At 42.1% G+C, this 26,283-nt stretch overlaps 1 protein-coding gene across 1 annotated transcript in view; it reads right to left on the bottom strand.

The window, feature by feature from the left end:
* Positions 1-26,283, bottom strand: part of THSD4 (thrombospondin type 1 domain containing 4) — a 621,627-nt gene that overhangs the window by 575,783 nt on the left and 19,561 nt on the right. The window contains exons 2-3 of the mRNA XM_073303716.1: positions 10,817-10,903; positions 2,232-2,301 (exon numbers count right to left, since the gene is read on the bottom strand). Coding sequence (XP_073159817.1) covers positions 2,232-2,301; positions 10,817-10,845 — 99 coding nt within the window. The 5' untranslated portion in view covers positions 10,846-10,903. The remainder of the gene's footprint in view (positions 1-2,231; positions 2,302-10,816; positions 10,904-26,283) is intronic.

Here is a 26,283-nt window from a genome sequence, read left to right as displayed (position 1 = left end):
CAAAGCAGTGACACGAGTTAATGAAAACAAATGTTAGTGTACATGAGAAAACTACAGGTGAATTTTAGTTCAAAAGCAATATGACTTCCAAACAAGCTGAAGTAGGATATAAGTTTCCAAACCAGCAGAGAACTACTCCAAGCTGCTTTGAAGGAAAAAAACATTCCTACCACTGATACTTTTGGGGGAGGAGTGGAGGGAAAGGGTGTTAAGGAAGAGAAATAAAGAATAAAATAAATTAGTAAGACCGTCCCCATAATGACAGAGAAAGAGGAAAAACCACCACCCAAAGCCTTTGCCTATGAAGTCATAAGATACAAGGTCCCAGCTGCACTGTAGGTGGGTTAACTGCACTGAGGTGCAGTTAAATTGGATTCCAATCAGCTGCTTTGGGGATTCTCTTCATTTTCCAGAAAGCTTCAGAGTAAGAAAATAACTGGACTATTTACAAATATTTTAGGAGAACATTCACCCAAGTATTCAAGTCCAGTACTCGGATTATATTTCCTGTCTTTATCTTTCAGAGCAAAAACAGCTGTGCAAGGTGCAAAGTGAGCAATCATCGGAGGTGAAAGTGGGCTGGTACAGCATGCCAGTAAGAAGTGGCTGCCGGCTTGGCCTGTATGCATCCAACATTTAACATCATTGCTCCTTTTGCCCCACCCAGGGCCGCCGAGTGGAGTGGGGGCAAAAGGGGCAGCTGCCCCATGGCCTGGCGATTTAAAAGGGCCCAGGGCTCCTGGCCGCTGCTACTGCAGCAGTGGCCAGAGCCCCAGCCCTTTAAATTGCCACCAGAGCCCTGGCAACATGGAAGGGCTGGCTGGGGGAGGCTGACCCCCAGCCCCACCCCTTCTACCCTAGGCCCCACCCCTTCCGAGGGCACTGAGCTGGGCCCCCATACCGGTAAGACTTTTAAGTTACTTCCACCCCTGGTAATCATACTATTTCCAGCACCACAAACTAAAGCACCAAAGACTTACAAATATGCCCAAGGCACACGCATAAAGACCAGTGTTTAAACAGTCTCTTTAATCCCGGATACTGGCTCAGATCCGCCCATTTAATATGTACTTTAATTTTTAATTCCATAAAGCCTTGTAAGAGTACATAAGAAAGATGCCAAACAATGCTAAGTTGTATTGTTCACTAGAATTTTAGAAAGAACTACTGCTCCACTGCGGAAAACCTCTCCCTGAACATGTCTGCTGTTCTGCAATTTCCGTCCACAGAAGCAAAAGGAGCTCCACATGGAAATACATATAGAAGCTGCTAGCAGGGGACAAAGTTACTCCCTCAGCAAACATACACCAGAATCTCAACATAAAAGCGGGAAGAACTCCTCCAGTGACAAAGCTGAGAGTTGACACTTAATTAGACAGATCTCTCTCTTTGCTGTTAGCTGCTCAGGCTGTCTTGTTGTCTGGCAGTTGATAGGTGGGGTCAGAGGGGTTTTGGGAAGTTTAACTCATAGACTTTAAGGCCAGAAGGGACCATCATGAACATCTAGTCTGACCTCCCACACATTGCAAGCCACAGAACCTCACCCACCCACTCCTGAAATTGACCCCTAACCTCTGGCTGAGGTACTGAAATCCTCAAATCATGATTTAAAGACTTCAAGTTAAAGATAATCCACGATATACTCTAGTTTATATCTGGAAGGTTGGCAACCCTACGATCTGTTGCATGTAAGGGACAACATGTAAAACCAGCAGCATCCCAGAAAACTGGCAAGAAACCGCACCACAAATTGCTCCCAATGGTAAAACGCTCAGTAATTATTATCCTTAGTGACATCACAAGGAAGAAAATGCCACTAGGGAAGAAGGCTAGCTGGTTGGGGAACCTTCCTCCCTTATGACGTCATTTTAGCAGTGACATTCCCCTCCTCTCTACCCTTTAAGATTCTGCCTTGGAGGCCACTTCTTTGAGTTTGCAGAGAATGAATGACAGAGCCCATCCAACACCAGTCCACAAACATCCAGTATGGAAGGCACTAGTCAGTCTCTCTCCCAGCAGGGGACTGAGAATCCAACCTGCATCGGGCAATAGAGTGTGCCAACCAACACAAGGGCACAGGGCCAGCCAGCCTCCCATCTTTTTTAAATAATAAATTCCTGCATATAATGCTTAACAGCAGAGGTATTTGCACCAAGTTACTCTATGTTTCTTACACTAACACACCACAGTGTTACTTCTAATGATACAAAACCTGAATTTCTGTTGCTTACCTTTCTGTGTTCAACTGACGTCTGTGGGATGACCAGCTGAAATCCTAATACCACTATGAAGCCGAGAAGTCTGCAAAAAATAAATAATACTGAACGTGTATGTATTGAGGATAATCACTGAACCACACCACATACCCCAGCTACCTGTCTTAAAGCTTGAGCCTACAAAAGCTTAGGCACTCGAATAAATTTACTGACATGAGTAGTCTTCCTTGAAACATCCACATAACACAACATTTCTTGGACCATATAAGTTGTATTTCTGCAGCATGCTTGTGTGCATGTGCCATTCGTAAAGGCAAAATATACCAAGCAACTTACCAGCATGGTAATAAAGAGGGTAGTACTGGGCAAGCCACACACACAATTTATTACTACAAACCATATCCCACTTTATGCTCGAATGAAGACGAAAGCTAACATTTTCAGAAGCATTCCATTAATTTTGTACACCTCCATTTTTGGGTGCCCAAACAAATACATTTCCCCTGATTTTCAAAAGTGCGAAGGAAAATTTGGCTATAAACATACAAAACCAAACCCCACTTCTTAGTTTCTTCCTGAGCCATGACTCCTCCCTCCTTAGTATAGTTGTGTAAAATGGCGTTGAGGAAGCACTGAACATGCACAGAACCTCCATGACTGCAAGGGAACAGGTTCCTCTCCAGTCAGCTGTGGAAACTTTCTAAACTTTATAGCACAAGAGCTAGGGGGCAGCAAGACAACTCACCCAGCACTTTCTCCAGAGACTTTCACCACACCCAGGTGCCCAATACATGGTTCAATGTTTGTTTATGAGCCCCAGTCCCCCTGCGTCTCTCCATCCATGGCATGTCAACAAGAAGAAAGAGTGCTCAAGATCTGCAGATAGCATCTGGGCAACCTCTGCTCCCCACTCCAAGTGGAGCTATAGGCCCCAAAGTCCAAGCTGCTTTTGAGTCTCTCTGGCCCTTCTTCCACCAACCAGGCAGGTGCGGATCCACCCTCAATAAGGGGCTTCCTTGTCACAACTATATGGGTCCAAATTTAGCTCAGTGAGGGCCTCATTCTTGGCCCTGTTGCCAGCTATTTTGTGCTGCTCAAAAGGCTGCACTAAAGGGATTGCTGGTCAGAGGCACACCAGTTGCACCTAATACTTTTCTGTGATGTGTTTCGGTTCAGGGGTGCAATCCAGACCACTGAGAGGTTGTGTCACTACCTTCCCTGTAACCCTGGGTGCCTCACAATACTTTGCTGCTGTAGCTCTCAACCTGGGCCACTCACAACCAGCCTACAAGCAGGAGGGTCATACCCTGAGTGTCTGTGTATAGCTGTAGCCCTGGTTTAGCAGACTCTTTAACACACCAGTCACACGCTGGCTTCCACCAGTTTTAGTTACAGCCAGCAAGATGACCCCAACATACTGCCAGTCCCAAATTTTCCCAAAACAGCATGCTCTGTAATGTCCGGCCCGCTCCTGGACAGCTCAGAGAAATAATAAGGCCTCAAAAGACACAAAACCTACCAGCTTGCCACATTAACAGGAGTTAACATTCACTTTAATTCAAACACAGCACTGGTAATTTAGATTAACGATAAAAAGTTTATTAACAAAAGATGACCGGATTTTAAAGGAGTTCAGGTACTAAAGGAGGAAGGTGAAAAATTGTTCTTGTTAACCTCTGAGGATAGGACAAAAAGCAAGGGGCTTAAATTGCAACAAGGAAGGTAAAGGTTGGATATTAGGAAAAAACTTTTTAACTGTCAGGGTAGTTACTGGAACAAATTGCCTACGGTTGTGGAATCTCCATTACTGGAGGTTTTGAAGAACTGGTAGACAAACACCTGTCAGGAATGGCCTAGTTATTACTTAGTCCTGCCTTGAGTTCAGGGGACTGGACTAGATGATCTATTGAGGACACTTCCAGTCCCATACTTCTATGATTAAGTTAGAAAGGTTACAGGCAAATAAAAATGAAAACACAGACCTAAAAGTGTCAAACAATCTATCAAGGTACAACCTTTACCTATGTAAGTTTCTCACCTATATTCAGTTTCCAGACAGTTCAACCGCCCCTTGGTTGAAGGACCCATCTTTCTCAGCTTGCATGAGCTTTGTTCTGTGTGTCTGTCTAGTTATGGATGCAAAAGATGGCTTCTGTCTTTGTTTATCTTCCAAAGTCCAATGACTGTTCCAAGAGGCAGGATGACCTCATGCTATTTTTTCCCCTTCCTGTGGCCTTCCCACCCCTTGACTGATTTCTGCGTATATGCAGCTTCCATTGGTTTTGGTTACACCTGGCTTAATCTCAGAAGGCAGATAGATAGTGCCTGCCCTCCTGTCTGAGAGGAAACCTGTTTCTACAGACTTTAAAACATAATATCATTAAGTATCCATATTTCCTCCTATACTTTTAATACATACATTTCACAATTATATGAATCAGTGTGTCATTAGGTTTCAGCAAAGACCTCACTCTATACACTTCATTAATACAGTAATACTATATATGATCAGTTGATTCAACTGCTTAACATCTGAGGTTCAGCCCACTGTCTTTATAAACCAGTAAATGGATACTTTTAAACGGATACTCCTGAAAAGTAAAACCCAGACCAAACTTCTCTCTCCTGCTTGGTGTAGATACAATGCTGTCCTCTCCCCTACTTGTTAGCATGAGGTTTGTCTCCACCCCTTGTTAGCTTGTTGGGTCTGTTTATGTGATATGTAAATACATTCTCATTGTCCTTTAAAGTACAATTCCCAGTGGGGAAAACACATTCCTTTGTTTAGGGCAGATCAGTTTACCAACTCCCCCTGACATATCTGGTTTATCTGCACTTTGGTCGTAATTCCAGCATATATTCATAACTCTTAATGCCCACTGCATACGTACATTACGAGAGAATTTTAATGACCGATGAGTCATTAGTTTCATATCATACTTCACAAGGCATATTTTACACAAGGATTATGACAGTAGTGTGAATACAGGGGTGCTTAGAGTCACACTCTCACCCAGCCTTGAAGAGACCACAATGACAATGAAGCTCAGAGAAACTCTGCTCTGTCTAGCCTCACCATCACAATGCCTCTTAAGTGGTCATTACAAGTTAGCCTAAATTAGAAAGGTCCTTTGGCTGCTCTAATTTGCACCAGAGATTGGTGTCTCCCCTAGGAAGCCCCAGGATTTGGGAAGGCAGAAAGGCAATTTATGGCCACCTTCACCTCTCTCTACACTCACTTGGATTGAGCCTACTGAATTTACAGTAAAAATTAACCTGGTCCTATGAACAGCTAGTAGTCTGATCTATTCCAAAAGCAGAGACAAAAATGGTGGAGCTGATGAAATGTTGTAAACCACAGAGAATCCAGCTTCAAACTAAGGGCCTGTCTGCATAGAATCATAGAATATCAGGGTCGGAAGGGACCTCAGGAGGTCATCTAGTTCAACCCCCTGCTCAAAGTAGGACCAATCCCCAACTAAATCATCCCAGCCAGAGCTTTGTCAAGCCTGACCTTAAAAATCTGTAAGGAAGGAGATTCCACCACGTCCCTAGGTAATCCATTCCGGTGCTTCACCACCCTCCTAGTGAAAAAGTTTTTCCTAATATCCAGTGTAAACCTCCCACACTGCAACTTGAGACCATTACTCCTTGTTCTGTCATCTGCTACCACTGAGAACAGTCTAGATCCTTCCTCTTTGGAACCCCTTTCAGGTAGTTGAAAGCAGCTATCAAATCCCCCCTCATTCTTCTCTTCTGCCGACTGAATAATCCCAGTCCCCTCAGCCTCTCCTCGTAAGTCATGTGCTCCAGCCCCCTAATCATTTTTGTTGCCTTCCACTGGACTCTTTCAAATTTTTCCACATCCTTCTTTTAGTGTGGGGCCCAAAACTGGACACAGTATTCCAGATGAGGCCTCACCAATGCCGAATAGAGGGGAATGATCACGTTCCTTGATCTCCTGGCAATGCTCCTACTTATACAGCCCAAAATGCTGTTAGCCTTCTTGGCAACAAGGGCACACTGTTGACTCATGTCCAGCTTCTCATCTACTGTAACCCTTAGGTCCTTTTCTGCAGAACTGCTGCCTAGCCACTCGGTGCCTAATTTGTAGCAGTGCATGGGATTCTTCCATCCTAAGTGTAGGACTCTGCGCTTGTCCTTGTTGAACCTCATCAGATTTCTTTTGCCCCAATCCTTTAATTTGTCTAGGTCTCTCTGTATCCTGTCCCTACCCTCCAGCGTAACTACCTCTCCTGCCACTTTAGTGTCATCTGCAAACTTGCAGAGGGTGCAATCCACATCATCCTCCAGATCATTAATGAAGATATTGAACAAAACTGGCCCCAGAACCGACCCTTGGGGTACTCCGCTTGATACCAGCTGCCAACTAGACATGGAGCCATTGATCACTACCCATTGAGCCCGATGATCTAGCCAGCTTTCTATCCACCTTATAGTCCATTCATCCAGCTCATACTTCTTTAACTTGCTGGCAAGATTACTGTGGGAGACCATATCAAAAGCTTTGCTAAAGTCAAGGAATAACATGTCCACTGCTTTTCCCTCATCCACAGAGCCAGTTATCTTGTCATAGAAGGCAATTAGATTAGTCAGGCATGACTTGGCCTTGGTGAATCCATGCATGGTTGGGTAATGTGCTTTACGGAGATGATATTTCTAAAGCTCACCATGCACTAGGTAACCTTTAGTGCACACCAGCAGGATACACACAGATCAATTAATGTGCAACGTCTTAGTACGCTTTAGAAATTGTCACCTGATAGGGCATATTACCCCACCATGAAGACAAGCCCTAACAGACCAGACAGAATCCAGCTGCACTTCCCACTCACAGCTCCCTTCTCCACAACCGTTTAAATATTCTACATTGTTTCAGATACTTTCAGAGGGGGGCTGACAAAACTCATCAGGAGCAAGGTGTCTTGTACAGCGACTCCTTGGTAGCATTGAAACAGTTAACTGAAATTCTACTCAAAAATGACAGCTAGGCATTTAAACTCCACTTCAAAAAATTGAACAGTATGTCACAAGCTTTAAACCAAAGTGCTGTTGAGTTGTTAGGTCCTGATCCAGGCCTGAGTATTTTGGGTTAGGTCCCGGGAAATCTTCTCCTGATCCATCTTCACCCAGCACTAGGGTTACCGGTATTTGACCAGCCTGGCCTTTTTTTGTTTGTTTGTTTTTACGTATTGCCAGGAACAGAATTTAATCTGCCAGAGTTTTTTGAACCGGCTCTAAAGATTTTAATTATTATCACAATACACTGGGATATCTAATATTAAAAGTTTTTGTGTCCAGCTAACAATGCTACTATGTTGCTGTTAAAAATAAGAAATTGCTGCAAATGGCAAATTCAAGCAGCAAATATAAATTCAAGAAATAGACTAAATAGATTTTCTTTATGTATAAAGTTCCAGAAAATTCACATTCAAGTATACAGTTAAAATATAGAATCAAGGCAGTTTGGGGGGAACGGGGGAAGGATCTCAGTGAAGACAGAAACAAACAAAGCAACTTGGAGAAACACGACTAAGGTAGGAAAATGATGTTATCAATCTTATCTATAGCTCTTATCTCTCTAGATATTATAAAAAGTGGCTGTTGATGTGGGTGTGTGGAGTTACTTTGTGGTTGGGGTTGTGGCTGTTGTGGGCTTGCCTTGTGAGGAGCATGTTGGGTTTTTTGCATTTCAAAAGGTGGTAACCTTAACCAGCACTCCTCCTTAGGAGAAGCAGGCAAGCCTTTTTATCTTGTCTGGTGGATCGTGATTGCCTACTGCCTTCTCCTGGCTCTTCTAACTGACAGAGGGGCAAATCTTGTTGGTTCCCCCAGTACCAAGCTTGAGTCGCTTCTCTAGGCAGTGTTTGGAGGTCTATACTCACTATCCCTCTTTCCCAGGTCATACGTCTCCTTCGAGTAGGTGTATAAGGGCAGCAATGGCTCCATCAAGGGCAGAGGAGGCCTGCTATACACTATCACAGGGGCCTAATAAACAGAGATACTTTTTTACACTTGCCATTTTGTTACCACAAACATAGAAAACTCAAGAAAAACTGTTTGATACATTAGAAAGATATTCGTTTGCCTTCACTGACATACTGTGGGTGGGGGAACTGGCCATTGGATAATAACTATTATATAGTGCCTATCACCACCTCATTATCATGTTCTAGTCCTCTTGCTCAAAGCAATAATCATTAAAAGGATAAAAACTAAAGCTAAATTATTAGGCAGTGCCAGTCTTGTTTTCTTTTCTTTGTTTTTAAATCAGAACATTTTAAAGCCTTTTTAAAAACATGCTGCAACTTTTATTGTTATTTGTTATAAAGTAGCACCCAGAAGTTCCAGCTACCCAAAGTCAGACCCTCTGCATACACAGTAAGAGACAGCCCCCATCCTGAAGAGGGGGCACTTCCACACAAGGACAAAGGGAGGGAGAAAACAAAGGCATAAAGAGGGGAAGTAATTTGCCCAAGGTCATAAAGAAGATAAAAGGCAAAACTGGAAATAGAACTCAGATCTTCCTATTCCCAGTCCAGTCCCCTAACCACGAAACACACTCCCTTCCCAAGTGTGTCCTGTAATCCAGTAGCCACATATGCTTTTCCCCACGGGAAGGTGATCTCCTTCATAGTGCCCCATTTCAATGAAGTTTTAATGGAAATATGACAAACTCCTAGCTAGAACACAAATCACAGACACCCTCTGGCAGCCTCACATTCTATGATCCCCATACTAGTTTTGGAACATCTGATTTGCTCCAGTTGAATACCCACTTTACTTTTTCAGAGGTCTTCACCCTCTGTCTGGCTTCTACTCTCCCTGTGCCCTCAGAAGGTGCAATAGGAAGTTCAGCATTTGCATAGGGAAACAAACTTTCATGAACAGCAAAAGGCCAGGCTCTGTCGATGGGCAGCACATTTCTATAAATACATTTTAATAAAATCCTGCATGACGGAGGCAATTCTATAATCTTCAAAGCAAATTACTTACCAGATTAAAAGTTCCCACTTCAAAACTAAACTCCTTAGCATGTGTGTGATTATTCTCTGCCAAGCTTTTCCTGACCAGTCTCTAAAAAGGGAGATTACAATTCAGCATGTGTGTGCACACATGCACAGGGACAATGAGGGTAGTTTATAGTTTGTCTCTGTGTATGTGCTTGGGTCTGCCAGAAACATTTGTTATTAACCTACTGTTTCACGCACATAGGAAATCTGGCAGGAATACTTAAGCCTTCCTAAGGAAAGCTTCTGGGTTGAGGGGTTTTGATTTTTTTTTTTAATTTCATGTTATTTCACTTTGACTTAGTTGACTTTGGCCACTTCTCTGGAGTTGGTAATTTTATTTATCATGTTTGACTAGTGCTAAGTTCTCTAAACTACAAAATTAGGTTTATCCTGCTCTGAAGATTTGTTACAGACATTCTAAATACGTGGGAAAGCCAAAAAAATACCGAGCACACATCAAAATTAAGCACAACATTCAAAGTGGAGTATGTAGGGATATATCAAACTGTCAAACCAAAACATCCATCTCACACCCAGTGGAGAACACAGCAAAGTATTCAGTCATACTCCCTCATAGTGGCAATGCCACCTTTTGTTTAAATCAACATCCAGGGGGAGGTTTCCTGTTGAAGACACTAATACTCTTATCTGGGGAGAAATGTCAAAAGGCCTTCCTCCCCCACAGAAAACCCAACAGTCAGAAAGATGCCCATAAGAATCCCTCAGTGAGTTTCTCCCCTATTATTGATTATGATGGGGGGACAGTTATCTCCTCATGGTATAAGCTGTAGGGCCACTTTGTATCATACCCTTTGCCTCTGGTAGCCATGGTGAGTGACTTCCCTGAGCATGGGGGTTTCTACATCTGTCTGTGTGGCAGGCTGGGAGAAGTCTCCACAGAAAAGATAGTACTGTTATAGGCTGCAATATAGAGAAGATCCATTCGGGTATGAAATTCAAGCTGAAAGCTCAAGACAGAAGCAGGTCTGGATCTGGTGATTTGAGTCCAAAGTCTGGCATTTGAAATTCAGAAGAGAGAGGGTTGGACCTGAGGGGTCACTTCCAGTCTATTTTCACACAAATGAAAGGAAACACGCAATGCCCTAACTGTCATGAATATGTGAGTGAATCATTCCAAGAACATACACTTTCAACTTTGAATTGCAATGTATGCATTAAAGAATAAAAATTATTTAAAAGGCCTTTACTATAAATGGGAGTCATTAGATCTCATCAAAAATGGTAAAAGATCTGCAAATTACAAGAAATCCTGCTAAGACACTGACACAAGGTGAAAAGAAGCCCTCCTGGAACAGGAACAAGACACTGGGAACTTTCCAATTCTCCCCTACCCCCCTCAAAGATTGCCCTTGCCTGATCGTTCTAAGTGATCTATGTACTTAACCATTCAATCATTTGGACTGGATTTTGCATTAAGCTACTAATGGTCCAAATAGTCAAAATACCACATGCTTTTAAAGTCTACAGATACACAGTCAATCCATACTTGTTGCCTTTGGAAAGAGTATATTAAATCATTAAAAATAATGTTATTGTACAACTTACCTCAAAGATATGATTAAACTGTCTACCATGATCCTTGAATATGAAGCCTTCAGTGTGTTAGAACGTAATGCAGATTACACACAAATCCTACAGAAATAGAGAAAAAATAAATATTTGTCAATACTTATGCAATACTTTCCAGGATGCCTATGAAACTAGAGATGGGTCCCAACCAAACATCTGTAGCTGAACTCCTTTGGACTTTACAACAATTCAGATCAGAACTTAAGTTCTACCCCTATTTAGCAAAGCACTTGAGTACATGCTTAAATTTAAGCACATATTTAAGTCCCGCTGAAGTAAATGGGACTTAAGGAATGGACTGCCGAATCATGGTCTGAATAACAAAGTATAAAGAGCCAATGTTAAAAACGGTACTTGTCTTTTTATTTCATGCCTCTGTTACGGCACTTTGGTGGCTTCAGTTCCCCTCTGGTGCGCCGCCATGCCATTATTTCACAACTGCCTCACACGGGCTCAGGTCGTTTAATTTTTTTAGGATATGACAAAGATTTTTTTAAAAGGGTTTCCAAATGTTAATACCAATACCCTTTCTAAGCATTCAAGTGCCCACTGAAGAAGATAAGACTCCTTTGTGGTCCAGCCAAAACGCAAGAGCCAATACATCCTCGCTGAATTCATCACATAGTCTGTCTAGCTATCTTAGGTATTTCTATGGCCCCATTACCAGTTATCGGAGTGCCTCACAATTTTTAAAGTACTTTCCTCACAACACCCCTGTGATGTAGGGCAGTGATATCAACCTCACATTACAGATGGGGGAAATCAAGGCACAGAAAGGCTTAGTGACTTGCCCACAGTCACACCAGAAGCCTGTGGCAGAGCAGGGAATTGAGCCCAGGTCACCCAGATCTTAGGCAATGCCTTAACCACTGGACCTTCCTCTCCTAGTTATAGAGCATTTTATATTTGTGACTCTTAGTTTTGCAAACACATACATGAGTTCTGTTAGCCCATTATATCATGTGCATAAGTTCTGAAGTGTTGGGGCACTGGGGATTCTTTGTCTGGTAAAGTTGCAGTCAACATACTGGGTGTCCAATAGCAGCAGTGGGATTTTGAAATATGAATGAGACAGGGGTGGCGAGTTGTATGGGCCCGTGGTGCCCAGGCTCCAGGAATATTCAAGGCCCGGGGGCCCAGCTCCACCAATGTTCAGAGCCAGGTCTCTCACCCGGCCCTCCCCTGTAGCGGCCCCCAGCCCCCGCCTGCCACCGCCTTGCCCCAGAGAGTCCCTGCCTACAACACAAGAGCAGCGCTGGAGGCAGGCTGAGGCGACTGCTGCACCTGAGGAGGGGAAAAGGTGCACACATGATTGGCAGCCCTCCCCTCCCCCAGCACCCACCGGGAGGTGACGCCAAGGGACTTCTGGGAGACGGAGTCTAGACCTCACCTGAGCAGCTGCTGGGGCTTGGGTGAGTGTCCGACAGTGTGATTCCCCCTCCCCCGGCCTCACCTGCAGCCACCACTCCTGCCCCACAGTGGGCAAGGGGCAGCCCCATCCCCCATGAGGCTATGGTGATGGGCAGCAGGCTGCAGCGGGAGAGGAGGCCACATGTGATGGCAGTCCTCTCCCCCCCGGCATCCACCACAGGGGAGGTGAGGGGGCTTCCTGGACCTGACAGGGGCCCAGCCCCTAGGAGTACGTGGAGTGACAGTGCTAGGTAAGTGTGCTGCCGGGGGTGGGGCAGGGGAAGAAGGGGCCCCCTCCCTCGGAGCTCCCCTCAGGGAGAGGGCTGTGGGGACTGTGGAGTCCTCCTCTCTGGCCCCAGCCCTTGGGCAGCCTGCCTGCACCCCAAACGCCTCATCCCCAGCCCCACCCCAGAGCCCACGCCCCCCACACCTCAACCCTCTGCCCCAGTCCTGAGCCCTCCCACACACCCCAAACCCTCATCCCCCGCCTCCAGAACCTGCACCCCCAGCCAGAGCCCTCACCACTCGCACTCCAACCCTCTGCCCCACCCTCAGCCCCCTCCCACACTCCGAACCCCTCACCCCTCACCCCCACACCTCAACCCTCTGCCCTAGCTCTGAGCTCTGCCCACACCCCAAACCCCTCATCCCCAGCCAGAGCCCTCATCCCCCACACCCCAACACTCTGCCCTACCCAAGCCCTCTCCCACACCCCAAACCCCTCATCTCCAGCCCCACCCCAGAGCCTACACCCCAAGCCAGAGCCCTCATCCCCCCCCCACCCCCACACACACACATTGTGCAATATAGGGAAACCTATTAAAAGCCTACTGTTTCCAGTCCATTTTTATATTATTTTTAAAAATACATATTGGCTTACAAGGCAGGTGTGGGGAGGCAGGACTTGGACCCGTTCTGGGCACCACCAAAAATTATACAAACCTGCTGCCCCTGGGTGAGAATCTAGAAAATCTGTTTCAGAGGAACACAGTATAGTCCTAAATTTAATTTCATGTTAGGAATGAACCTATATCTATGCATCTCAGAGCTGGATCAAGCCCTGCCTATGTTTTGCCATTTACAAGTAGTTATGTGTTGAAATGCAATGCGGTGAACAGAAACATTAGAGCATTGCTGCTCAAAGATAAGGAGCTAGCAACTTCTGTCAACCAGCTAGACAATTAAAAGCCAGCTAGAGAAAGACTTATGAGAACTTTCTTTAAATGGATACAGTTAAGTGCCCTATGCCAGAAATATGGATTGTTTACAGATAATGGGACAAACTGCACATCCCATATAATCCAAGAGATTGCCAAAGACAAATCTGCATGTATTAAGAAAAAAAATCACACAATATATCTAAAGTACACCAAAAAGTCTCCTTTCTGTGGTTTTTCTTAATCAAAGGTGTTTAGGGGTTGGCCAGGTTAAAACGAATTTAACTGGAACACAATGGACTGGAGATTTGTCGTGCCAGATCATCAAACATATCTGAGCATGACAGGTGCAAATTCCTCACCAGCAACACAGCATTTTGGTTCAGCAAAGTCAATCTTTTCATCCAGCTATTTCACTGCCAGTGGGAGACCAATGACCTTTTCAAAATATGCCCCTTCCCCAAATTCAACTGCTTAGAAGTACGTACATTTCTTTGGGGAAAATATGCAATATTTTGGGCAAGATTCTCAGCTGAAGTAAGTCAGAGTGGATACTGAATTTTCACCAGCTGAGGATCTAGGACACAGTTTGCAACAGCCCTGCTCTCATTTAAAGTCTAGCCAACCCCACACATGGCAATATTGGACCATTTTGACAGATGCCCTAGGAAACTAACAGACAATTTTGAAAACTGTTAGGGAAACAAATATCTCATTTCCTGCAATCTGGTATTTAGCTATCAGAAATTCAGAAGCCAACTGTCTTAGATTCGTGATGTTAACAGAAAAGGTAGGGTAGGTATGTAACATGGATTGTGACCAGCATGGTTTCAAAAAAGAGCACTCAGTTTTGTTTTGTTTTTTTCCAGATGCACTCTCTTCCTCTGTTTCGCTGCAGGATAATTGTCTCATCCCACATATTCCTTGGGGAATGTGATCCCAACAGAATATTGCAATGAGATACAAACCCAGACATTAAAAGAAATGTGTATCTTCCTAGTATACTGGTTTCAGAGTAGCAGCCGTGTTAGTCTGTATTCACAAAAAGAAAAGGAGTACTTGTGGCACCTTAAAGACTAACAAATTTATTTTGAGCATAAGCTTTCGTTCGCTTCAGCTCACTTCATCGGATGCATTCAGTGGAAAATACAGTGGGGAGATTTAGATCTAGATTTATATATAGATGTGGGGAGATTTATATCTATATATAAATCTAGATCTAAATCTCCCCACTGTATTTTCCACTGAATGCATCCGATGAAGTGAGCTGAAGCGAACGAAAGCTTATGCTCAAAATAAATTTCTTAGTCTTTAAGGTGCCACAAGTACTCCTTTTCTTTTTCCTAGTATATTGCAAGTTATACCTCATTCTGAATTTCAGAAAGACATTCTAGTAGAGATGGTGTTCCTGAGAAGCTGGAAAAAACACCTGTGGTTTTGAGGTTTGCTTAAGAAGGGTTCTAAGGATTCCTTTAAAGTCTGCAAGTTCACAATCCCCTTTGATGTAGCTATATCTCCATAGGCAAGGCAGTGAGAAGTTCTACGAAAAGCCCAGTTTTGACCATTATATAATTGATTCTCTCAAAACTGCTCTCACTGTCTTAAGTTTCCATGTGTGCCTTCTTCACATAATGTCAATAGGATATTGAGTAAAATTTCATAGAATCATCGAATATCAGGGTTGGAAGGGACCTCAGGAGGTCATCTAGTCCAACCCCCTGCTCAAAGCAAGACCAATCCCCAACTAAATCATCCCAGCCAGGGCTTTGTCAAGCCTGACCTTAAAAATCTATAAGGAAGGAGATTCCACCACGCCCCGAGGTAATCCATTCCAGTGCTTCACCACCCTCCTAGTGAAAAAGTTTTCCTAATATCCAGCGTAAACCTCCCACACTGCAACTTGAGACCATTACTCCTTGTTCTGTCATCTGCTACCACTGAGAACAGTCTAGATCCTTCCTCTTTGGAACCCCCTTTCAGGTAGTTGAAAGCAGCTATCAAATCCCCCCTCATTCTTCTCTTCTGCAGACTAAATAATCCCAGTTCCCTCAGCCTCTAGAAAGTGCTTCAGAGACTGCAGTGGGGAAAGCACCTCCAGACTACAGGAGTCTAGTTTGTCTTGCCTACCCCAAGTTTCACCTCACAAAACTACTTGCTTACAAAATCAGACATTAAAACAAAAAGAGTCACAGCACACTATTACTGAAAAATTTCTTACTTTCTGATTTTTACTATATAATTATACAATAAATCAATTGAAATATTGTACTTTTCAGTGTACAGTATATAGAGCAATATAAACAAGTCATAGTCTGTATGAAATTTTAGTTTGTCCTGACATTGCTAGTGGTTTTTATGTAGCCTGCTGTAAAACTAGGTAAATATCTAGATGAGTTGATGTACTCCCTAAAAGACCTCTGCGTACCCCCAGGTGTATGTATACCCCTGGTTGAGAACCACTGCCCTAAAATGCAGGGACTGAGAACAGCAGCCATCCAGGACAAAATATACTTTTCCACAGAAACTTATAGAGCCCTGGCACCACATATCAAAGTTACATACAGTATCTTGTAGTCCAGAGTACTAAATCATCATAATCACTTGGAGAGATCTGATGGGGCTCAGGAAGTTAAGAAAAGAGGAAGCTATTCTGGGGAGTCAACAGCGTGTTAAAAAACACAATAGCCATAAGGATAATTAACGTTTTTAAAAGTTCCTCCTAAGAGAAGGTTTGAAAATATGCAGAAAGCTAATTTATAAGATATCTTAACCTTTTAAATCTCATGGAACCTCTCACATGGAATTCTGCAAGTTGCACCTTTTGTTTATTGTGAATAGATGGCATTTCACTTTCATGAACTCCCATGCAGACTTAGTCACTCTTTCAACCTGTACATTGTTCTACATCCTGTCATTTGCCATTATTTGTATATTAGCTATAAACACAGAAACCTCCCTCTTTAATCTTGGTGTGTACACACGTGCAATAAGAAAGCTCATAAAACTACTTTAACCTGAAGCATGAAGCTTCCATCATCTAGATTTATACATAAACTCAGAATAGGTATGTGCCATGTAACCTATTTTGTCTTGTTGACTTAAATATATGGCAAGCCGAGCTACGTTTCCCTTGATATTTATCTTTCTGGTAGGATTAGGTATCTTGCCAGCTACTGACAATGGCTACTTGAAGTAGCTATGAAACTTGAGTGGCTTTTTAAAAGTATTTTCTAGTGATTTATAATCTCTCTTTTTAACTTAAGGAAAGTTCAATAGCAAATAACATTAGCAAGATTTGTCTTTTAAAAAGAAAAACAAATATCCCTGAAAGCATAGATAGTCTGAATAAAATAACAGACATGTCAGTAAAGTATGGTCTACCTATTTGCTGCTCCTATCTATTAATCTATGTGCAGTATGTGTTCCTTGGATCACCTCCAGTGCACTACATTCACAACACTTTCAAAAAGCAGCGTGTACTACAGCAACTTTATCAAGCTGCATAACTTGTATATACCCTGCATATCCGGTATATGCCGAGGGACACTGAATTTTTGCTGTTGGTGGCATGGGGGCTTGAATCATACAGTAACTCTTAAACTGTTTATTAATTACAAAAACCAAACTCATCTCTGAAATCTGGATGACAGGAATCTAATTCCCACAAAATTCATAAACCCGGTCATGTGAAAATGAGGTTTTGTTGTGCTGCAGATTGCCATTGTTAAAGCATTTTCTTGCATTAGCCTTTGTGGAGCAAATACACATTTTACTGCAGAAATTAACAGAGCTCAGGTATTTACCTAGTAAAATGCAAAGGAATGACTACAGTCAAAATTTTCAACAGATCTAGCCTAAGCTAATGGTTTGCTGTAAGACAGAGGAATCAGCGCCACATGAGCACACAAAGGCCTTGTTTGTTGGGAGGCAGTTTCCCTTGGCTTCTTCATGATGTAGGCGATCCCTATAGGATAGGGATTAAGCCCTGGAACAAGAGAAGTAGAAATATTACTAGTATCTGTATTAAACCGGTTGCCCCATCCAACACATTTGGGGGAGATAAAATTCTGTTTGGCATAAATAAATATTATAAAGTAAAACTTCCCTTATAAAAATCATGTTAGAAAGCAGGTTTCTGCCTAACAGAGGTCAAACAAAATGCTTTTGGAACCTCTAGACAGATTTTAAAGTGATCATTTAAAACAAGGCTTGTACTGGAGGCAGTCTCACTGTACTGGGAATAACCAAGTCCCTTAGTATTGATGCAGCTTTCTTATGAATTGTTTTCGGTTCATTCATCATTTCATTTAAACTTATACTACCCTGTGAGTCATCACTATGGGAATCGGAGAGGTTATACTGAACATGTATTTGTACTTGAAGATGATATGCCTCTAAAATCCATTGAAGAGCTTTTCAACTCCATAAATATGCTAATTGTTGAAATGTGGATTTTGTAGATGTAATGATACGGTTGATGATTAGTTGATAAATATACTATTCTGACATGAATCATGAGCAGAGACTGAATTAATTGATGTCAGGTGAGGACGAAACCCACAGGGATGATATCTGTATCAAGTTGATTAGGAAGGTTTTAGATTTATAAACCCACAAGTCCTGAGGAGGGTAGGTTAAGTTGATACCCCATTCCCAAAATGACAATAGGGTTACTTTGAAAACACTAAAGTGAACGGAATCTTCTTGTAACAGGACAATGAATCTCTCTCCATGGTCAAGGTGTAATAAGCTTTCCATTTTAAGCCTGTGTTTACTCCCCCTTCCACTTCTCTAAATGACTTTTATTAGGTCATGTATATTTGTCATGTTCAATTTTTGCATGTGTGGCTTATTTAGCAAGAGGAGAATTTTTTTGTCAAAGTCTGAGATGAATCACACAGAATTGCAACTATGAAGCCCCCAGAAATGGCAGGGGAAATTGACTAGATTTAAGATTGATAATCTTAAAAAAAAAAAAAAAAGTTAGAAAATCAGAATATCCTAACATTTGTTTTTAGTAGCTAAAATTCTTGAGAAGGTTATTTTCTTACAATGCTAATATGCACTTACAATCTCATCTCCAGTTCAACAACTTTTGCCTAGCAGTCTTAGCTCGGATTAATATTAATAGGTGTTTGAATCAGCCTGTGTTGTCCTCCACTGCAACCTTCTTAAAAAAGTTTATGTAAAGGTCAAAATTAGGGCTTGGCTATGCCTTTGTCACATGGCTGATCGTTTCCTGGCTTTACTGTACTCCTTTCATAAAGAAACAATAGTCAGAGTTTAACATTTTCCACAATTTTCTCTGAAGTAGGTAAACTGAGTATTATGTCCTATTAAAACAGCCCTCATACTTCAAAAGACCTTGGAGACAGAATAAAACCAGACAAATAATAATACCCCACATCTAGAAAGGATAGACAAGCTGACTGTGTCCTATATTTAAAACACTTGTATTGTTGTGAAATGTTGCACTGTATTGTATAAATGTTCCTGATATGAAAGAGGTGGGGAAATCATTTGCCACAAAAGCATCACTGGGGCAACCCATAAGCAACAACTTCGATTCTAATAATGAAAATATCCCAGCCAAAGCCATTATGAAAAGCTATTGGAAAGACTCATGCTTTACCAAACTGAGCAATAGAACTATGATAATGCATAGCCATATAGTCTGCGAAGGAAGAGAGCACATGCCATTACAAAGTATTCCACTCTGAAATGCTTAGGATCAAGAGTTTTTCATAATAAAAGCATCCCAGATAAAAGGAGAAGTTAATATAATGTACCAACTGTATCAAGAGTCAATTTATGAAGATACCATGGATAACTGGTTACAGTGAAGAAAGCAGCTATGAGTTACACTAGGAGTCCAGTTCTCCCTCACCCCAGAGTATAACAAGAGTAATTCCTCTGCAGTCAGTTCACTTAATACCAGTGTAAAATAGAACAGAGATAGAGAGCTCCCGATACGTAGACACAACACGCAGGCTTCCTCAGGAAGTCTTTTTTAAAAAAAAAGAAAAAACAAAAAACACCCAAGTTTCTTCTTCTGGTTATTGATTCTAGTCCTTTGTATAGAAAAGTGCACTTGTCTGGAGGTATAAGAGTGCACTCTGGAAAATAAAGCAGCAAAAAAGATCATCTTAATTTAATGTCTGAAATTAAAGTCTCTTCAACATGCAGACAGATCTGTGGAAGGAAGCCCACCGAATTCCAAGCATTGCTCCTTTCTAACAGCTTTTGGAGTCCCCAAACAACAAGTGCGTCAATGGAATCCGAACAATGGTTTTTTGAGAAGAGTCCTATAAATAGAGTGATCTATCTGAAGTAATCCATCCTCCCCTGTCCTTCTGAGATGAAGGAAAAAAGTCTTTTCCAGCTCATAATCTGAACTGGGTGAAAAATAATACCCCATCTGCAGCAGGTGAGCACACAACACAACTCAGGAGGGAGAATGAACAGGTGGCTTTTAGCCACCTTTGTCCTCCCCCTATTCTGGCCCAGCAGCATACTGGACTGGTCCCGCGGCATAAGCCAATGGCCCCGAGATGCTAATACAGCAGCTGGGTTCAAGTGGGTATAAACATGCCCTTGCCCAGGTCGGGCTCCAGGCACCAGCGTTCCAAGCAGGTGCCTGGGTCGGCAATCTTAAAGGGGCGGCAGTCCGTGCGTTGTTAGGGCGGCATGGGTTTTTTTGCCGCCGCAGCAATTCGGCGGCAGCTTGAATCTTCACAGTCCCGTGGCAGCAAATTAGCGGCAGCCCTCTTCTTCAGGCGGCAATTCGGCATGCTGCTTGGGGCGGCAAAAAATGTAGAGCCGGCTCTGCCTTTGCCATGCCTCTTATCTGAGCTATATCTCCTGCAATTGCTGCAGAAAGGGAGACAGTGTAGGAGTTATTACACTAGCTCTTCACCAGTGGAACAGCCCCCAACACTACAAAGATCCTCTCATGGTCAGCCACACCAGCTTCAGAGCTGCTTTGCATCAGCATTGCAAAGTGGCTTTAGCACAGACCAGGATCTGGACCAAGAAATTTGGTGACCACATGGCCATCTGAAATCATGCAAGAATACTGCATTCTCCCCACCCACAAATAATGTACTCTAGAAGTGTCAGGTAGAGAAAGCTGCATACTCCTTTCCCTTGAAGGCCTCTAAATTTTCAGTAACAAACTGCATGAGGAAAATATTATGCTGTTCGGGCACTTAGGAGCAGGGCACTTCGCATACACTTGGATGTGGGGAGAGCTGAGGAGGAAAGGGGAATTATTCTGACAGCTTCATCATGGTGAGGGGTTGCTTATGACTTTGAGGGGGGCTACCAACTACAGCTATGTAAACACATTATGTGTCAGTCTCTCTTCTAATCAAGACACTTGAATATATTAAAAGATTAATTTGTGTTTTACTTGGGAGGAACCTCTTTTGCTGCAGTGGAACATTTCACAACAAGTAAAGAGCGGGAAATCCTGCGGGGGTTTGTGAATGGTGTTTCTGGTCTTCAGTTTATAAACCATTTTGAGATCCTTCATGACGAGGAGATTCTATGTCAAATGCTCCTGACAGGATAGAGGTAAGGCAGTCTCTTCTAATCGGTGCATTGCTCAGTGGGAAAGGCATTAAAATAGGTTGTGTTTTCCCTGCAATCTCCTAATAGATTTATTGAGTGAAAATCAAATAATAAAAAATGCCCTTTACAATTCAGGAGAGGCTGCATTTCAGAGCATTTAAGAAAAGTCAGTGTTGTATAAAATAAAGCCCTGATGTTACTGCAAGGAGATGACAGAGACACAACCCGTCTGATTGTAGTCCTAGAACCAGTATAATATACAAAAAATGAGTGGCTACATTAGAAATTTCCCACACCCTTAACCTTCTTTGATCCATACTAATCTCATCTACTGCTCAGTACAGATACATAACTGACAGAAAATGGTCTTTATCTTATTCTCTCCTTTCACCACTTGCTAGATGAAGAGGTTTTCACAAGATAAGATTTCTCTTTGAAGTCAGAGACAATTGCAAAGTTTATCACCACATACAGCAGTTTGCCTCTACCATTAACACAAGCGATCACACTGGTGCGGATGTTCAGAAAGGAAACACTTTGGGGATGGCTATAACCTATGACACTTGGCAAGAGTTTCCCAACTTATAATTGTATTACTGTCAAGGTTATACAGATCCATTGCTATAGCTGAAGCTAAGATCACTGGCTTGACCCCACTCCTTTCAGCAGTGGACCACAGGTAGCTCATGGAAATTGATGGATGGCTTTTCTTGTTTATTTTCAGCTTGGAAAGCTACCAGATGATGTTACATGCCAACAAACAGAATGTTATCTCTGCCAGGATATGATACAGATCTATTAAATCATAGAAGAAAATTAGGGTTGGAAGAGACCTCAGGAGGCCATCTAGTCCAACCCCATGTTCAAAGCAGGACCAACCCCAAATAAATCATCCCAGCTAGGGCTTTATCAAGCCAGTCCTTAAAAACCTCAAAGGATGGAAATTCCACCACCTCCCTAGGTAACCCATTCCAGTGCTTCACCACCCTCCTAATGAAATAGTTTTCCTAATATCCAACCTAGACTTCCCCCACTGCAACTTGAGACCACTGTGTCTGGTTCTGTCATCTGCCACCACTGAGAACAGCTTAGCTCAATCCTCTTTGTTACTCCTTTTCAGGTAGCTGAAGGCTTTTATCAAATCCCTCCTCACTCTTCTCGTCTGCAGACTATATAAGCCCAGTTCCCTCAGCCTCTCCTCATAAGCCATGTGCCCCAGCCCCCTAATCATTTTCGTTGCCCTCCGTTGGACTCTCCAATTTGTCTGCATCCTTTCTGTAGTGGGGGGCCCAAAACTGGATGCAATACTCCAGATGTGGCCTCACCAGTGCCGAATAGAGGGAAAAAATCACTTCCCTCAATCTGCTGGTAATGCTCCTAATGCAGCAGCACAATATGCTGTTAGTCATCTTGGCAACAAGGGCACACTGTTGACTCATATCCAGCTTCTTGTTCACTGTAATCCCCAGGTCCTTTTCTGCAGAACTGCCGCTTAGCCAGTTGGTCCCCAGACTGACTGATGTGGTGAAAGTAAATAAGCAAGTGTTATTTACTCCTTCTCATAACACTAGAACTAGGGGTCACCAATGAAGTTAATAGGCAGCAGGTTTAAAACAAACAAAAGGAAGTATTTCTTCACACAACGCACAGCCAACCTGTGGAACTCTTAGCCTTCACAACATCCTCTGGCAAAGATTATAACAGAGTTTAAAAAAAAGAACGGGGTAAGTTCATGGAGGGTCGGTCCACCAGTGGCTATTAGCCAGGATGGGCAGGGATGCAAAGCCATGCTCTGAAGTGTCCCTAGCCTCTGTTTACCAGAAGCTAGGAATGGACAACAGGGGATGGATCACTTGATGATCATCTGTTCTGTTGATTCCCTCGGGGGCACCTGTCATTGGCCACAGTCGAAAGACAGGATACTGAGCTAGATGGACCAATCAGTCTGACCCCTTTGTTCTCCCTCTCAGGGAAAAACAAACTTCCTGACATCCTCCGTAGCCTACATGACGCATGTACCTCTAGGAACTCTTTCGGCCATACGTGTCTTAGTTGCTGATGGAATACTTGATGATATTTCCAATGCTAGGCAATTTGTACTTACAGCTTTATCCTCAAAGATGTCGTTCAGAGAAAAGAAGAAGTTTTAAGTGCCTAGGTTTCTATCTTTCTACTGAACAGTCAGCTTCTCTTCACTTCTATGACAGCTCTTATGCAGGCTTGGCAGAATTCAATTTTTTTAATAATTTCAATTGGTTATATCAATGTTTATTTTTTAAGATTTTTTGTTTTTATCAATTTAAAATTACCAGTTATGTAAAATTATGGGGTTTAAGCATTTTTTCAGTTTTAAGTATTTAAATGTTCAGAGTTGCAAGAAATTAAGGGGAACTCGGACAGTTATTTAATGACAGTGGATGTTGAGATTCAAAAAGTTAAAGATTTATAACTGTTAAAACACAAATTGTCAACATCGAATGTGAAAATATACTAAGTAAATATTCTTAAATCAAACTAAAATTTTCAAGCAGCATTTTTCTTCTTTGCCAATCTGTACATTTCCATGATTATTAATGGAAATATGTTTTCATTGGTTTGTGCATAAGGTGAAATCAACATCTGCGCATGCTTACCAATAAAAAACTATAACTTCTAACCCACTCTTATATTAGCCCCTCTCCTCTTCAGTTTCACCTGTGCAACTCTATTAATTTTAGTGGGGTTACAGAAGTGTCAGGGAAAATCTAGTTCCTTAACTAATCCTCAAACCACCCCCATACAGTAGGTTAATATTTGGGGAGGGGCAGTGGAAACTGAAGCAGAGAGTTCATCCACGTGTATCATTTGACAGAGTCACTATCAGAAATGGGATTAGAACTCAAGAGTTTCTGGCTCCCCATCCTGTATTGCAGCCACAACTCTCTATAGACCAATTCTCTGCTACTTCAACCAACTTCACCCTCTCTGCATATCAGACAACTCCTGAATGGCTGCGGTTCATAAATCTTTCCACCTTCTCCACATCTTATGTAAATCTGGTAGTTTTGTGTGGGAAGGGGGGTAGAGAGAAGGGGAGAAGAGACCATCAATGACTTTACTGATGCTTGAGCATACTGAAAGATGCTGTCCAGTCTGCCCACTTGAGCTTAATTACTCAGTCAATTTGCAACTGTTACCTAAAGCTTGAGAAATGAGTGATATTACTTGACAAGTCTTAATATAGTTTAAAATGCCATAAGTCATTTTTGATTGAGTTCACTGTTAAGGAGCCAAATCAGTTAAACAAGAACTCATTATGTTTTGCTCTGACCATCATCATGAGTGACATTTCCTGTACAAGCAGCTCTCTCTTGACCAGGGATGAACAGAACTGAATGCCATCTAACATGGATACGTTCACTGCACAGGTGCAAGGGAACTAAAGGACACATGGTCAAATTGTTTTCACTCCAAAGATTTAACAAAAAGTAAACAGTCTAACAGATGCACTCTATTAACCAAGATTGTAGACATTGTTCTTTCTAATTTAATTTGGCAATCAGCACTATTATCTTATGCTCCTTGATCCTTGCAAGGAGGAACAGAATGCTAGGGAGAGCATGCATGCAGGCAGAAGTCCTGATCCTACAGGGCACCTTCAGAGGGCATGGCAGAAGATGGAGCACGAGGAGCAGAGAGAGGAGGAGGAGGAGGAGGCTCTCTTAGATATGAGCTCTCAAGAAAATAATGAATTGATACCAGTTCCATAATAACTCTCATAAACATCTGGTGTGCACATTTGGCAGACAGGTTTCCAGAGGATGAAGTCCAGGAGTGGTCCATTTTTGAATGTGCAGCAATAGTTAAGTGTGACTTCAATTTTGGAATTCATCAGGTCAAATCCCTATGTTCAAAATACAAAGACTTTCTTGCTAAAGAGATTGTTATAGTCAGTCAGTACAATGACTTCAAGTTTGCAGTAGCCAAAAGAATCAAAAGCCAACTGGTTTTAAGTTTCCCGGATACGGTGACATTTGCTCACCAGAATGAACAGTTTCAGGATCTTGCAAAGTTGATGGATATTGGAGGAACATTCCTAGCATCAAGTGCAGACTGTGAGCGTGGCTTTAGCTTAATGAACACTCTAAAAAACAAACTAAGGAATCGTTTACAAGTAGATCATTTGGACATGCTGATGTGTATTAAGAGTTACCAGCTGGATGGAGGACTAATAGATCTGGACAGAGTTTATATTGAACGGGCAAATGAAAAAGATCGCAGGGAAAAACAGTAAGGTTAGTTTAGCAGTCTTTGACATTTCGACCAATAAGGAAATTAAAATGCATTTGTAATTACATATCTTATTCTTGGCTGATAATCATTTATCATTTTTTTAGGAAAATTTTAAAATTTAAAACACAAACTCTTGTTTTTCTTTTCTTTTTTTTTTAAATTTATGATGTCGCTATCTGAAAATCCATATAAATTGACATAATATCATACTTATTAAACTGTCTTTATTATATGTTTATCAAAATCTTTTCGGACATGTATAGAATGAAAGTGGACACCAACGGGCAGAAGCCTATGGATTAATAATGATCATGATTAATATGTGCTTGATATATGCTCGTGATTGTCTATAAAAAGATCATAAAGCATAATGCTTAAAACTAACTTCTACTTCATGAAGAATGGTTAAATTTCCTTTTTCTAAAGTATTTAAAAATACATTTATAAAACAACATGGTGTAAAACTATTATCACAAATTGCAAATTAAAACGTTTTAAATGTATAAGCATTTTACTCGCTTGGGCGCATTTGCCTCACGGTGCACAAATTTGAACTCTGCTTCAAAAATTTGCACAGAAGAAAGAAAAGCAGGTGGCAAAGGCAGAGAGAGAGAGAGAGAATGGATAAAGACCGGTTAGACCCAGCAACTATAGCAGAGCGTAAGCTTCCCCCAAGCACCAATGCATCACAAAATGGGGGCACTAACCAAATATATTTTGGAGCCACTGATCTAGGTGTCCCATCATGCAGTCACTACTCAAAACAACCTTTTCAAGCTTTGTTACAAGTTTTTAATCAAGGTGTAAATATCCATTCTCTATTAGCTATCACCTAAGATCAGCCACTGTAGAATCTGGCCATTATAAAAAGGTGCCCACCTTTGAAAACAGAACCCTGGGTCCAATCAAATGAATACTCATTACTCTGCATATTGCAAACCACCGAATTTTTTTTTAAATGTAAATTATCTAAATCACACAATGCTTCCAAAATTAAAAGTTCCCAAGACATTTAGGGACAGATTTTCAGGA

Source organism: Lepidochelys kempii, chromosome 10, assembly GCF_965140285.1.
Source record: "Lepidochelys kempii isolate rLepKem1 chromosome 10, rLepKem1.hap1, whole genome shotgun sequence".
NCBI lineage: Eukaryota > Metazoa > Chordata > Testudines > Cheloniidae > Lepidochelys > Lepidochelys kempii.
The sequence above is the reverse complement of the archived record's forward strand: the minus strand, read 5'-3'. Positions and strand labels throughout refer to the sequence as shown.